The sequence below is a fragment of the Aulonocara sp. 'chitande type north' Nkhata Bay genome, linkage group LG10, assembly GCF_057382095.1.
Source record: "Aulonocara sp. 'chitande type north' Nkhata Bay isolate Kocher_YH1m ecotype deep benthic linkage group LG10, A_spYH_male_GT1.1, whole genome shotgun sequence".
Taxonomy (NCBI): Eukaryota; Metazoa; Chordata; class Actinopteri; order Cichliformes; family Cichlidae; genus Aulonocara; species Aulonocara sp. 'chitande type north' Nkhata Bay.
Window position 1 is genome coordinate 9,426,744 of NC_141353.1, and position 15,022 is coordinate 9,441,765.

Consider the following 15,022-nt stretch of genomic DNA (forward strand, 5'->3'; position numbering starts at 1 on the left):
TCCCCTTTAATATAGTAGATGTTTATTTAACCATAGTTGTTCCGTTCTCTCAATCATTTTAATCCAATCCCTAAAATATTCCCCAAAACCAAATTGTTGTAGAGTCTCAAATATATAAGACCAATCTGATCAAACGCTTTCTGGGCATCCAGAGAAAGTACTGCTGTTTTAGCCTCTTTTCCATAACCTGAGTAAATTGTATTTAATAATAAACGGACATTATTAAATGACCATCTACCAGGAATAAATCCTGTTTGATTAGGACGTATAATTGTTGAAACATGTTTGCTCAATCTTGTAGCTGAGGCTTTGGTTATGATTTTATGATCACAATTTAAAAGAGCAATGGGTCTATAATGTGCTGGTCGTAAAGTGAGGTAACCTTTTATTTTTAGTCATTTACCATCCTAAGCATGAGAGGAGTAATTGTCATTACCGAATCCATCGGGGCCAGCTGTCTGTGGGAAGGCTTGGATTGTTCCTAAAAGATGGTTTTCAGAGACAGGGAATCGGTTTCATCTCTCAGGGCTTCATCTGATGGGGAATAGATAATAGATCGAAGAAGTTGCTAAAATCGCTTTGAGAGGATTTAATTTTCCTAGAATACAGATCTTTATAGAATTTGGTAAAACAAGTATTAATTTCCTTTGGATTGGTACTTACTTACGGATTTCATTATCACTTTTTGACTTGCTCGTTTTGCTTGTTCCCCTTCCAGTTCAGGAAGCTCATTTCCTTTTTCCCAATATTTTTTTCTTGGGAGATTCAAAGGAAATAATGTGACCTCTCATCACGACTTTAAGGTCTCCCATAAAGTAGAATCCGAAACTTCTCCGTTATCATTATTTATCATTATTTTTAAGACTATTGAAGCCGGGCTGTGATCAGATATTACAATATTATGGTCATTTGAATCAACAACTATGGGCAGCAGCTCCGAGGATATCAGAAAATACTCAATTCTAGTGTAGGTTTTATGGACATGAGAGAAAAATGAATAGGCCCTCTCAGTAGGATGTTGTAAGCGCCAGATATCAAGTAAATCATTCAGAGTTTGTACTGACTTAATATTAGAGGGGCTTTTATAGATAGTCTATCCAAGAAAGTGTCGAGAAAGCAGCTAAAGTCACCAAAAGTCTGAACCAAATGAAACATTCTTTTTAAGGAGAAGCACAACCTCTGGCCTTGCTGGTAAAAGGAGCCTGATACACTTGAGATATCCAATTTGCTCTTAATCTTCGTTGGTTGTTAATATTTATATGAGTCTCCTGAAGGAGAGAACTTTACGTCTTAATTATATGTCCGAGACATTTTACATTCCAAGAAACTATTTTTACATCGTTTCCCTCAAAGCTCACCTCATTGTTTAACCCAAACATCATGTGTCGACTCCATCAGATATCGACTGCCATCCACGTACACACACACACACACACACACACACACACACACACACACACACACACACACAAAAGAAAACACCGCACTTAAACAGCCTAAAACAAAAAACCCCATAGGCACTCCCCATCCACCCCCACCCCCGCATAAAGCACTTCTGAGATGAAGTACTGGCGTCCCTCTCGGCCTTCCACACCTCCCTCCACAGAGTGTCCAATTCAATCAGAAAAAAAGCACTAGGCTTCACTCTGTGCTCAAACAAACTGTTGAATAGGAAAAAAATAAATATACGGTCTCAGAACATTAAAGAATCTTTTACAGAAGAAGCTTAACTCATGCAGCTCTATTACGAACTATTCAGCTCAGAGTTTATAAACACGGACACCAGTAGAAAAGGCCTTCAGGTGTCCGTTATATCTCACAAGAAGTTCAGCTGGATACTGAAGTTCCATTTTTTTCTCCCACAGTATCTTCAACACCTCGCTGAGCTCACCTCCGGTGTATAATCCGGAGAGATGAGCACCTTATGGCCCTGGTATTCCGACGCTCGGTCTCTTCGCAGCCGAGTTCTTTTTCCCAATAAAAGTGGATTCGTGCAATAATTGGTCTTGGTGCTGCGCCTGCCGCCGGTGGAGGTCTCAGCGAGCGGTGTGCTCGGTCGACAATAACCGGGGATTTAAGATGATCCTCCCCGACGAGTCTAGGGATCAAATCTTGAATAAATTCAGCCGGTCTGGGTCCCTCTGCTTTCTCAGGGATGCCAATGATCATAATGTTGTTTCGGCGCGATCGACCCTCCAAGTCATCCACTTTTAATGTCTTTATTCCTGCTCTCCAAGTTGGAGACCACTTTCTCCAAGCGGGACCGGCGATTTTCCTGATCTAGAGCCTGCTCTTCCATGGATTTCACTTTCTCCAGCAGGTCTCTTTGGGATTCCTGTACTGCATGAAGAGTATGCTCCAAATTGTCAAACCTTTTGTTTATATGACGGAGAATTTTGTCAGAGATCTTCTCCCATAATAGCCAGTGCGAACAGTTGGGTTCAGCATTGGCCGAAGTCATAATTCGTGATGAAGAGTTAATCTGTTTACCAGCTTTTCTGGGCATCTTTTGTTGTATACGGTATAAGCTTCAATTGTTGGCTTTTTTTGGGAAGAGAAAAATGAATTAGGAGACCGCAAAAATACGTTTGGCACGGAGGAGCGTCAGGGAACGCGTCTATTCCATGTGCTGCTCCGGAAGTCGGCCAGACTTACTGTACTTATAAACTACGAACATCACACGAATATAGTGACGTGAGACTAAACACATGATCACATTTTGTGTAAATCAGAGTTTCTTTGAAATCATCTGTACAGGAGTGTCTGCTGTGTTGAACAGGAAACAGGAAGTGTTGAGCTGAAATATGATCAGGATGATTCTGGGCTCAAGTGCGTCGCAGGTTCACGCTCTGACAGCTCTAACAGACTAGCATCCAGAGCAGATGATCTGAAGCGTGTGCTGTGGGTGCAGATGACCCCTGACCCCAGCTACAGGGGTGATTACATAAGTTTCATGTTGTGAGACGATAAATGGGCTTCTTCATAAACATCATGTTCAGGTTTTCAGTTTCTTTTCAGAAGAAAGAAACTGACCTGAAACATCATGTTCAGGTTTTCAGTTTCTTTTCTCCTGAATAGGAACGGAAACATTTCTGTTTAACTGACGCCCCTTTAGCAGGAGCCAACATGTCTCAAACGTCCGCAGAGTACCTGGGAATGAGTCACTACCTGATATATCCTCCTAAATATGGGTGGAGCATGAACACACCTGGGAATCTTCCGCGTTGGGTTGACGAGTCGACTGAAGTCTTACTGAGCAGAGTGTGGCAGGGCTCACTGGGAGATCAGCTGGTTTGTTCTGTATCACAGATTTTTCATTAGCACCATCATCTTGCACCGTGGACATGGAGGCTCAGAGAAAGAACAATGGATCGAATGCGATTTTTATTCACAAACATCATTTATGTTTGCATGATTTGAAAATGCACAATCAGCATTTGAGGAACATGTATCTTCTAAAAACAAACATCCCTGAATACCCTCGACCCGAGTTTCACGTGTCCAATCTGAAACACGATACACAGCAAGGAGGGTTACTGAGGATCTGGAAGGACGAAGGTTTCAAGGATCCTCACGGAGGCCTTAAGGATGCAGACAGCCTGTCCCTGGTGTGGTGGAGTCTGGCTGTGGGCCCCCAGGAGATCCAGTCAGCTGAGACCAGGCTCCTGGACAGGTTCTACCCAAACCGGATGGAGAAGCAGGCTGAAAAGAAGCCGAGCTACCTGGACGAGATCTACCCAGACCGGAACAAGCAGGAGAGCTTCCTCTGGAAGTTTGCCACCTCTCCGGCTTTCGCAGAGAAGTCCAGGTTTGGATCGTACCGCTTCACCTTCCCCCTGCACGAAGTGGTGACCGCCTACAGCCAGCAGGTACTGGTGGTGGGGGTGGGGGGGGGGGGGGGGGGGGGTTAAATCAATGTGTAGCTCACTGATTGATTCTGCATGTTAGGAAAACATAATTTCATTAGTACTTTTATTTTTAAAACACTGAGTTTATCCATCAGCTCAGACTGAAAGACACACGATGGCCTGAATTAAGACCTTAAACTCCTCAAGGCTTTAAGGTCTAACAGCCACTTAAAAACCTTGAAAGTCATGTGACCAGGAGTAATCTGCCAACCAGCTCCAGTGTGTTTGTGCAATTCAATTCATTTTTATTGATATAGTGGCGGGTCACAACAACAGTCACCTCATTGTGAGGTGGACCGTTAATCATAATTCATGATTAAATACAGAAAGGTGAAGCAGGGGTGGGTTGAGAGGGGTGCCGTGCCACCCTAAAATGTTCTCCTGCCACCTTAGTTTTGTATATTACAGTATTGTTTATTAAAATAAGACAGCATTAACACTGTGAGCCTAGTTAGAGTACTGTGAGTGCATGGTGGAAAAAATGTACCATGTGAACCAATAAAAACATAGTAGCACGTGGGTTTGGTTGTTTAGGAAGAGCGCTCGCTCTCCCAAAACCTTTGAGAGATTTGTGACGTTTAGCGTGGAGTGTGTAGTTAGGGTGTAGTTAGTTTGTAGTTAGTTTGTAGTTAGGGTGTGTTAGTGTGTAGTTTGGGTGTGTTAGGGTGTAGTTAGTGTGTAATTTGGGTGTGTTAGTGTGTAGTTAGTGTGTAGTTAGTTTGTAGTTAGGGTGTGTTAGTGTGTAGTTTGGGTGTGTTAGTGTGTAGTTAGTTTGTAGTTAGGGTGTGTTAGTGTGTAGTTTGGGTGTGTTAGTGTGTAGTTAGTGTGTAGTTAGTTTGTAGTTAGGGTGTGTTAGTGTGTAGTTTGGGTGTGTTAGGGTGTAGTTAGTGTGTAGTTAGTTTGTAGTTAGGGTGTGTTAGTGTGTAGTTTGGGTGTGTTAGTGTGTAGTTAGTGTGTAGTTAGTTTGTAGTTAGGGTGTGTTAGTGTGTAGTTTGGGTGTGTTAGGGTGTAGTTAGTGTGTAATTTGGGTGTGTTAGTGTGTAGTTAGTGTGTAGTTAGTTTGTAGTTAGGGTGTGTTAGTGTGTAGTTTGGGTGTGTTAGTGTGTAGTTAGTTTGTAGTTAGGGTGTGTTAGTGTGTAGTTTGGGTGTGTTAGTGTGTAGTTAGTGTGTAGTTAGTTTGTAGTTAGGGTGTGTTAGTGTGTAGTTAGTTTGTAGTTAGTTTGTAGTTAGGGTGTGTTAGTGTATAGTTAGGGTGTAGTTAGTTTGTAGTTAGGGTGTAGTTAGTGTGTAGTTTGGGTGTGTTAGTGTGTAGTTAGTTTGTAGTTAGTGTGTAGTTAGGGTGTGTTAGTGTGTAGTTAGGGTGTAGTTAGTGTGTAGTTTGGGTGTAGTTAGTGTGTGTTAGTGTGTAGTTAGTTTGTAGTTAGTGTGTAGTTAGGGTGTGTTAGTGTGTAGTTAGTTTGTAGTTAGTGTGTAGTTAGTGTGTGTTAGTGTGTCGTTAGTGTGTAGTTTGGGTGTGTTAGTGTGTAGTTAGTTTGTAGTTAGGGTGTAGTTAGTGTGTAGTTTGGATGTGTTAGTTTGTAGTTAGTGTGTAGTTAGTGTGTAGTTTGGGTGTGTTAGTGTGTAGTTAGGGTGTGTTAGTGTGTAGTTAGGGTGTGTTAGTGTGTAGTTAGTGTGTAGTTAGGGTGTGTTAGTGTGTAGTTAGTTTGTAGTTAGTGTGTAGTTAGTGTGTGTTAGTGTGTCGTTAGTGTGTAGTTTGGGTGTGTTAGTGTGTCGTTTGGGTGTGTTCGTGTGTAGTTAGTTTGTAGTTAGGGTGTAGTTAGTGTGTAGTTTGGGTGTGTTAGTTTGTAGTTTGGGTGTAGATAGTGTGTAGTTTGGGTGTGTTAGTTTGTAGTTTGGGTGTAGATAGTGTGTAGTTTGGGTGTGTTAGTGTGTAGTTTGGGTGTAGATAGTGTGTAGTTTGGGTGTGTTAGTTTGTAGTTTGGGTGTGTTAGTGTGTAGTTTGGGTGTGTTAGTGTGTAGTTAGGGTGTAGTTAGTGTGTAGTTTGGGTGTAGTTAGTGTGTGTTAGTGTGTAGTTAGTTTGTAGTTAGTGTGTAGTTAGGGTGTGTTAGTGTGTAGTTAGTTTTTAGTTAGGGTGTAGTTAGTTTGTAGTTAGGGTGTAGTTAGGGTGTAGTTTGGGTGTGTTAGTGTGTAGTTAGTTTGTAGTTAGGGTGTAGTTAGTGTGTAGTTTGGATGTGTTAGTTTGTAGTTAGTGTGTAGTTAGTGTGTAGTTTGGGTGTGTTAGTGTGTAGTTAGGGTGTGTTAGTGTGTAGTTAGGGTGTGTTAGTGTGTAGTTAGTGTGTAGTTAGGGTGTGTTAGTGTGTAGTTAGTTTGTAGTTAGTGTGTAGTTAGTGTGTGTTAGTGTGTCGTTAGTGTGTAGTTTGGGTGTGTTAGTGTGTAGTTTGGGTGTGTTCGTGTGTAGTTAGTTTGTAGTTAGGGTGTAGTTAGTGTGTAGTTTGGGTGTGTTAGTTTGTAGTTTGGGTGTAGATAGTTTGTAGTTTGGGTGTGTTAGTTTGTAGTTTGGGTGTAGATAGTGTGTAGTTTGGGTGTGTTAGTGTGTAGTTTGGGTGTAGATAGTGTGTAGTTTGGGTGTGTTAGTTTGTAGTTTGGGTGTGTTAGTGTGTAGTTTGGGTGTGTTAGTGTGTAGTTTGGGTGTGTTAGTGTGTAGTTAGGGTGTGTTTGTGTGTAGTTAGTTTGTAGTTAGGGTGTAGTTAGTGTGTAGTTTGGGTGTGTTAGTTTGTAGTTAGTGTGTAGTTTGGTTGTGTTAGTGTGTACATTGGGTGTGTTAGTGTGTAGTTAGTGTGTAGTTAGTGTGTAGTTTGGGTGTGTTAGTTTGTAGTTAGTGTGTCGTTAGGGTGTGTTAGTGTGTAGTTAGTGTGTAGTTAGGGTGTGGTTAGTGTGTAGTTAGGGTGTGTTAGTGTGTAGTTTGGGTGTAGTTAGTGTGTAGTTTGGGTGTGTTAGTTTGTAGTTTGGGTGTGTTAGTGTGTAGTTTTGGTGTGTTAGTGTGTAGTTTGGGTGTGTTAGTGTGTAGTTTGGGTGTGTTAGTGTGTAGTTAGGGTGTGTTTGTGTGTAGTTAGTTTGTAGTTAGGGTGTAGTTAGTGTGTAGTTTGGGTGTGTTAGTTTGTAGTTAGTGTGTAGTTTGGTTGTGTTAGTGTGTACATTGGGTGTGTTAGTGTGTAGTTAGGGTGTAGTTAGTGTGTAGTTAGGGTGTAGTTAGTGTGTAGTTTGGGTGTGTTAGTGTGTAGTTTGGGTGTGTTAGTGTGTAGTTTGGTTGTGTTAGTGTGTACATTGGGTGTGTTAGTGTGTAGTTAGGGTGTAGTTAGTGTGTAGTTAGGGTGTAGTTAGTGTGTAGTTTGGGTGTGTTAGTGTGTAGTTTGGTTGTGTTAGTGTGTACATTGGGTGTGTTAGTGTGTAGTTAGGGTGTAGTTAGTGTGTAGTTAGGGTGTAGTTAGTGTGTAGTTTGGGTGTGTTGGTGTGTAGTTTGGGTGTGTTAGTGTGTAGTTTGGGTGTGTTAGTTTTTAGTTAGTGTGTAGTTAGTGTGTCGTTAGGGTGTGTTAGTGTGTAGTTAGGGTGTGGTTAGTGTGTAGTTAGGGTGTGGTTAGTGTGTAGTTAGTGTGTAGTTAGTGCGTTAACTTGTTTCCATTCTGTGCAATTTGAGTATGAACTACTTTTGGACAACTTTTTTTCTTCCCCCTTCTAATCTGTAGTGGTTCAGTCCACTTTGTGGAGGGCTTTCTTATAAAGCAGCAAACTATTTCTCCAGGCTAAATGATGATCCTCTAAATTTGTGACACGCCATTTCCTCTCCAGATTACGAGTCATCTGCTTTAGGCTACGTGTTTGAGAATTATACCACGGAGTCAGGTACTTCTGATTAGAGACCTTAGTTTTCACTGGAGCTACAGTATCCAGAGTCGTACGTAGTGAGGAGGTGAAATTATTAACAAGATAATCGACCTCTGTTGGGGTAGCGTTCAGATAGCTGCTCTGCTCTGTGTTGGTACAGGGCATTGGAGATGATAACAGTGGGTGGATTATATTGTTGTGTGATTGTTAAACGGTGTACAGTGTGTCAGGTTAGTGACCTTTGTGTGTGTCTCTCACACTGAAATTCCTGTTGTTGTCTCCAGTTTTGCTCCGGAGCTCCGCCCATGATAAAGGTGTTCAAGACCGCCCTCTACAATCAGGAAGTGCAGTACTCTGTGCTGGTCCACAGCCCGGCCAGAGAGAAGCTCTTCTCAGAGTATCCTTCGCTTGCTTATGATGACCCGAACGCCGTCTTCACTTACAGAGACGGACACTTCATCTGGAGGTCACAGGCCATGTGCGAGACACACAGGTAAGTGTTAAAAGTCTCCACTGAAATAAATGTGATCGATCACTTTGATGGGATCGACCACTGATGATGATGAAGATCTGCTGTAATATTATAAAAACCACAAACAAAGCCAAAGATGATGGACACAACGAGTCCGTGCAGTGTCTGATATTCATGTTGGTTTTTCCTTTAATTTGTCATTGGTCGCTTTGCTTCCTGTCATGGAGACGACCTGAGCATCAGATTTGATGCTGGCACTGAGAGCTCTGTCAGGGAAGCAGTCTGAAGTCCTCTGTGAGCTGATTGGTTGTGTCTCTGACTTTCTTCTCAGTTGGAAATTGACCCAAGAACCTGACAAAAACCAGATGGAAGCTGACAGTCTACGTTCTTTTCAACGTCAGTTTTATGTTTGGGATAATGTCGCCATCGCCCTGCACATGGATCATGGACAGGTACCTGCCCCTCCTACTCCTCCGTCTATAGAGACGCCTGAAGCATTTTACAAGAAGCTGTTGCCTATAAATTTGGTAAAAATTTAAACAAAGTGTTGAAGTTTCTCACCTTGTTTCTCTGCTCGGTTTCGTTTTCAGGTGCTGAAGTTTGACTGTGATCGACTGAGAGCAAACCTCACGTACTGTGAGAAACCTGAACAGAGTGCTGCACCTGGAATCCAGTATGACAGTTTTGAAAATGCTAAATCACTGGTTGGACATTTGTGGCCTGACGCAGGCTTCCCGCTGGGGAAGGAGCCTTCACTCAGCCTTGTTTTCTAAGGTAATGAATCAGTAATTAAAGGAATAGTTTCTGTTGTCATTACAAATACACAAACGCTGACACATGGAGGTTTACACAACTACTAAAGGTGAAGGTAACAATCCTCACCTGGGATCTATTTGCTTGTAATTATGTGTGTGTGAAAGGTCAGTGAGTTTCTGGCCTCCAGATAGACCACTGCATGTTTCACACTGATGACACCACCGTGGTTGGTCCCTGATGGAGATGAGACAGAGAACAGGGTGGAGATAGAGAACTTGTCCTGCTGGTGCTCAGAAAATAACCTGAAAAGCTGAACGTCCTTCAAACCAAAGAGCTCATCATGGACTTCAGGAGGCACAGACAGCCCCCCCCCCCCTTCCCCGGCATTATAAATGGAGAACAGGTTGAATCTGTCTCCACCTTCAGGTTTCTACGCACCCACATCTCTGCTGATCTCACCTGGACCCACACCACCATCACCCTGGTAAAGAAGGCCCAGCAGCAGCTGCACCTCCTCCGTGTCCTGAGGAAGAAGAACCTGGACCAGGAGCTGCTGCTGACCTTCTCCCCTCCTCAGTGGAGACCATGCTCTCCTCCTGCCTGCTGTACTCTGGGGCCTCGACTGAGAACAGCAAGGCTGCACAGAGGGTCACCACCCAAAACATCACTGCCAACCCTGGAGGCCATCGCCAGCTCCTCCTGTCTGTGAACCATCACAGGTGACCCCGCCCACCACCTGTTTGACCCGCTGCCCTCTGGTCTGTACCTGACCTCAATCAGGTCATCCAAGACACATCCACCTATCCACCTCATCAGTCGCAGCCATGATCTGAGTAACCCTCATCAAGTCGTTTTTTGCACCGCTTCCAAACACTTTGGACTTTGTCCTGTAATGTTTGCCTTTCTGTTGTTTTGTATTTATTCCTGCTCTCTTACCATTTTTATTTCATGCCGGCACAGTTGTTGTGGAGAAACCATAATTTCATTGTACATGTAAAAGGATAATAAAGCTTTATTCTATTTTATTCTATTCTATGTTTCATCCAGTGGTGCACTGACCTTTGATTCTGAGCCATGGGGAAAACAGAAGAATTATCAAAGGATCTGCAGGACAAGATAGTTGAACTTTATAAAAACAGCAAAAGGATATAAAACGATATCCAGGGAACTGAGGATGCTAATCATCAATGTCCAAACTCTAGTTAAGAGGTGAAAAATGACAGATTCGTTCAACACCAGCTGATTCAACAACTTCAGCTGATTCAAGATGCACAACAAGGAAAAAATAGGCTGCATGGTCGAGTCTTAAGAAGAAAGTCGTTACTACGCCGATGCCACAAAACTGCCCGTTTACAATAAGCCAACAGCACAGAGAAACTTCTTCTAAAATGAAGCTTCTGCAGAGGTCCTCTCCGTCTCCTGACCTCAGCATCATTCAGCCACTCTGAGGAGATCTCAGAGCTGCAGCTCCAGACAGACCCAGAAAGATGTGAACAGGCCAAAGTTTTACCAAGAGCAATGGGCAGCAGCTTTAGCATCTGAGACAATAAAGTTCCCTGAACACAAATACCATAACAAGCTGCCATTAATATGAGAGGAGGCGATACATCGTATTAAGAACCACAAACACAAAAGTTTGATAATGAAGCTTCACACAGACAGAAAAGTTGTATAGAATTATTCATGTTCTCTGAGGAATAATAATGATTGCATTTATATAGCGCTTTTCTAGGCTGTGCTTTACAATACCACTATTCATTCACTCACATTCACACACGGGTGGAGGCAGCTACAGTTGTAGCCACAGCTGCCCTGGGGCAGACTGACTGAAGCGAGGCTGCCATATCGCACCATCGGCCCCTCTGGCCAACACCAGCAGGCGGCAGGTGAAGTGTCTTGCCCAAGGACACAACGACCAGGCAGAAAAATCACAAATTCTGTCAGGATTCATAAACTGATGAGTACATCTGTAGATGGATGGAGTCTCATCTCACACTGTCACCTCTAACATGTCCGTGTCTGCGCTCTCTCAGCTGAGAACTACAGCAGGACCTGATGGAGCTGAGGACTTCTGTGCATCTGCTAACGGATCCATGCTGTCTGTATAAATGTGTGCGTGTGCTAAGGACGTGGGAGGTGGTACAGCAGCGCTCCCTGGTGGACAGGACAGTCTATCCATGAATACATCAATCAATATAAAAGTTTTGAATTGGTTTGTGTAAAGATATCTTTAAAATTAAATGTTTAACAGCATAGTTTAGGTTTCAGTTTCAGCTAAGTTGATGATGGAAAATTTGCTCAGAACACTTTTTCATCCTTTTCAAACTGAACATCCAGGAATGTGTAATAATAACTGTTAGGTGGTGCTTGTATCATCCATCTTTCCTCACACACACTGTCAGCCAGTAAGTACTCTGCTCACATAAGCAGCTCAGTCATTCCAAGTCCAGTCCACAAAGACCTCACCCACATCCACACGAGGCCCACAGGGCGGGGTAACAGGCGAAGGTCCAGGGAAGTCTGTACAAGGAGAGGAGATATACGTTAGAGAGGAGCACTAGGAGATACGAGATCACTCAGCGAGCCAGGGCTACACTGACACAGGTTAGCACAACGATCCAGCAAAGAAGCAAACCCCACTGGGGCCTTGAGTGGTGCAGGAGTTATAGTCCGTGATGAGAGGGAGTTGAGTAGAGCTGTACAGACAAGGACAGAGGTGGGGACCGGAGCAGGCACGTGCAGAGGGGGGGGCTAGAGGGGCTTGAGCACCCGCCCCTTTCCTGATGGGTGCCCAAAGTGTCCTTTTGTTGAGGCAACTTTTTTAAAAAATTTGTTTTTAATGTGTGTGTGCGGAGTCCTGTCTGTGCCCCTCAACAATAATATTTAACTATTAATCACAGTTTTGCTAAATAAAAGGATCTGGCTTGCATCAGTCACATGATCACATTTAACCAATGATCGCCCTCGACGGCAGAACGCGCTGGTTACGAGCCGGGAACGAGCTCACAAAGAGCACGCGCATTTTTAGCGGTCCGGAGCTGCAGGAGAAACACAAGTTAACTCAGAGACACAGACTGATGCCACACAACCAGTAAGTAGGTGTACAGCGCACACTGTAGTGTGTAGCACACAGGAGTATCAGCTTATTACGTACACGTTGGTAAGCTGTCTTGTTGCAACTGACGAACTGAAACAAACGAGCGTGCTGTGTGTGCAACAGCGCGACAAACATTACCTGTCCTTTTATTAACTGCACAAGTAGTGCTGGTCACAGCTGCTGGCTACCTGTGTAAGGCTGTCATGGGTCTGTAGCTCTGTCACCGTTTTAGGGAACATATTTAGTTTTAAAGGAAGTTTCCTGCCTTTCTGGAGGGATTATATTTCACTAAAAAACGATCTAATATGCATGTCCACATAATAATTATTATCATTATAATATATTAAAAACACACGCTGTATTTTAAAGAACATACATTAAGAAGCAGATTATATTAGATTTATATTTTAAATAAGACAAAATTTGGATTTTACAGCAGTAAAATGATTGTATCTCTACAGTTTAAACATGTAATAAGCTTTGCCCTGCACAGAGTGGATAGTGAAACAAATGGAATCATCATAAATACATTATTTCATATTTATTACTTCCCCCTCCTCATTGCTTTATTATTGTAGCTCTAGTAATAAATAATAATGTAAGGATTCTGGATCAGCACCATGATGCCCATAGTATATACAGTATTCTGAAGAAGGTCTAAAGTGTCACTGTGTGTGCGTGCATTGTCAACATTGTGCAGACATGGCTGGTAAGGACATGAGGAGGAAACAGCAGGAGCTGTGTGAGGCTACTAAAGGCAGGGCTATAACATTTTTCTGTCATCATTTTATTATAGATTAAGTGCAAGAGTTGTTAGGTGTGGATAATTAGATTATAGTTTATTGCAATAGCAAGTTGTGCCTTGTTCTCAGATAGACAGCAAGTGGAGAGTGATATATGAAATGATGGGATGAAAGGAAGAAGAGAAGCAAAGAGTGATTCACAGGCAGAGCCTAAATTATTTCTCACAGTTTTTCGTTGCCTTATGGTTCCAAGCGCTGTCACCAATCTTTGCATTTTGTTATTATCTCATGACACTTGTTTAATCAGCTACCATCTCTCCTATGGACTTTTTACTGTCTACAGTCTCAGATCAACACAGCCCTGCCCTTCCCATATTAGATTCTTGATGAATGTGTGTTGTTGTTATTCAGCCTGGTTCAATGTGCCCCTTTTTAACTTTGAGCACCCGCCCCTTTAAACCTCTCTGCACGGCCCTGGACCGGAGCCTGACTCCGCCCTGGTGAGAAACAGCAAAACAACAAGAAACAACATCCCAGAGATCCTGGAGAGCATGACAAAAATGTAGACCTTATGAATGCATCTGAATCGTTCAGCTCAAGCCTTTAAGAACATCAGGATGGGCTTTTAAAAGAGTGACTCTATAAAGAACCTGCGCCTTACTCTGTTACATTAAAGTGTAAAACACACATTTATGAAGGCTAATGTGCAGCATGGAGCCGTGCTCTAAAATACTGCCACAGAACTTTCTGTGAAGCTGGATTTAAGAAATAAATGTTAAAGTTACAGTTTTTAGAGCGTGTGCCAGTAAAGGAAGTGACATCATTGAAGGAGAACAGGAACAAAGTGAACAAACTCAGAGTCATCCTCCTCTGTGCTCACTCAGACCTACACCAGGACAATCACAGGATGCTCTTATGAGCCCAGCTGCGCCCCCTGCTGTCGAAAACCCAAACAGCACTGACGGTGCAGCAGCTCTGGAGTTCGGTGCTCTTCCTGGCTGTAGTCAGATCACATCAGACACTAATATTTGCACTGTTTATTGATCAGGAAATTATCAGATCAAAAAATAAATGACTAAATACTGACAGGTGGCTGTTTCTCAACTCAGACCTCCACATTATTCTGAATGACAGTTAAAAACTTGAAGATGTTTGGTTTGCTGTCATGTGTGATGAGGAATAATCAATAAATGGATTGAGCATTTATTGATTATTCTGATTGTAATCATCTGTATTCTTTTTTCTGTCCAGATTTTAATCTTATAGTTTCTATGACAGACTGTAAAAATCATACAATAAGCTCCACTTATTGTATGATTTGCTATTTGTAATCATGTTGTGGATAAATGGATGAAAAGGTAAACGGCACAAAAGGAAGAGCTGGAGGAGCGTAACCATGGCAACATGATTGGGTATAAAAGAGGCAGAGGTTCGCTAATCTTCAAAAAACTGTGTCTGGAAAATGTGGAACAATTCTTCTTGGTGTGAAACTGTGAATCATCTACAGTAATATTATCATCAAAGGATTCAGAGAATCTGCAGGAATCTCTGCGCAGTGACACGGCTGAACATCAGTGAACAGCTGTGATCTTCAAACCTGTATGAAGGTTGATGAACAGCATGGAGACAAACTCTCACTGTTCTCAGTCATCGCAGTCTAAAGCGTTTGCAAACAAAGGGATCTTTAAGTTTCCGGGTCGGTTGCTACTAACAGACTTACATTTGTTTATTTTTGCTCACAAGCGACAGAACTGATACGTACGAGCGATGAACGCTGAATGAGACGTGAAAGAAACTCAGAGAGCTTTTTCAAGGGGATGATGAAGTGAAAGTAAAACATATGTAAATCCAAAGCATCTGACCTCAGCCTGTGTTCCACATCTCTCTAGATTACACACAACATCCACGAGCAGGAAGTCCTCATCAATAGTTCCTGTTCCAAAAACACATCGAACAAAAGGTCAAAGGTGGCTGCAGGAGACCATGAGGACAGTTTGTGCCCATCTCGTCTTTAACAGAGTTTAAATGTGTTTCTCAGTCCTGAATATTTTATGTGGATATCTTCTGTACTGATGATGTTACGTGTGACGGCCAGTGGGCTGGCCTCGTGTTTCGCTTTTTCTGTTACCTGTTTCTTGCAGGTAGGTGGAGCTGACCCAATTA

At 42.7% G+C, this 15,022-nt stretch overlaps 1 protein-coding gene across 2 annotated transcripts; it reads left to right on the forward strand.

Annotated features, from left to right (window-relative positions):
- Positions 1-3,218: 3,218 nt before the first annotated feature.
- LOC147320219 (uncharacterized) lies at positions 3,219-14,843 on the forward strand. 2 transcript variants are annotated; one of them, XM_086307995.1, is made up of 5 exons: positions 3,219-3,869; positions 8,076-8,284; positions 8,595-8,715; positions 8,854-9,037; positions 14,749-14,843. In XM_086307995.1, exons 1-4 carry the CDS (start codon positions 3,345-3,347, stop codon positions 9,034-9,036), a joined length of 1,038 nt encoding a protein of 345 aa, XP_086164121.1. In that variant the 5' UTR covers positions 3,219-3,344; the 3' UTR covers position 9,037; positions 14,749-14,843. The 2 variants fall into 2 exon arrangements, with proteins under 2 accessions (XP_086164121.1, XP_086164122.1); XM_086307996.1 differs by lacking the exon at positions 14,749-14,843 and adding an exon at positions 10,067-11,743.
- Positions 14,844-15,022: the final 179 nt, after the last annotated feature.

Bases quoted from the DNA above. Each gene is read 5' to 3' on its own strand.
- LOC147320219 (XM_086307995.1), top strand. From the start codon at position 3,345: ATGGAGGCTCAGAGAAAGAACAATGGATCGAATGCGATTTTTATTCAC. The intron at 3,870-8,075 runs GTACTGGTGGTG...TGTTGTCTCCAG, and splicing joins TGACCGCCTACAGCCAGCAG to TTTTGCTCCGGAGCTCCGCC. The intron at 8,716-8,853 runs GTACCTGCCCCT...TTTCGTTTTCAG, and splicing joins TGCACATGGATCATGGACAG to GTGCTGAAGTTTGACTGTGA.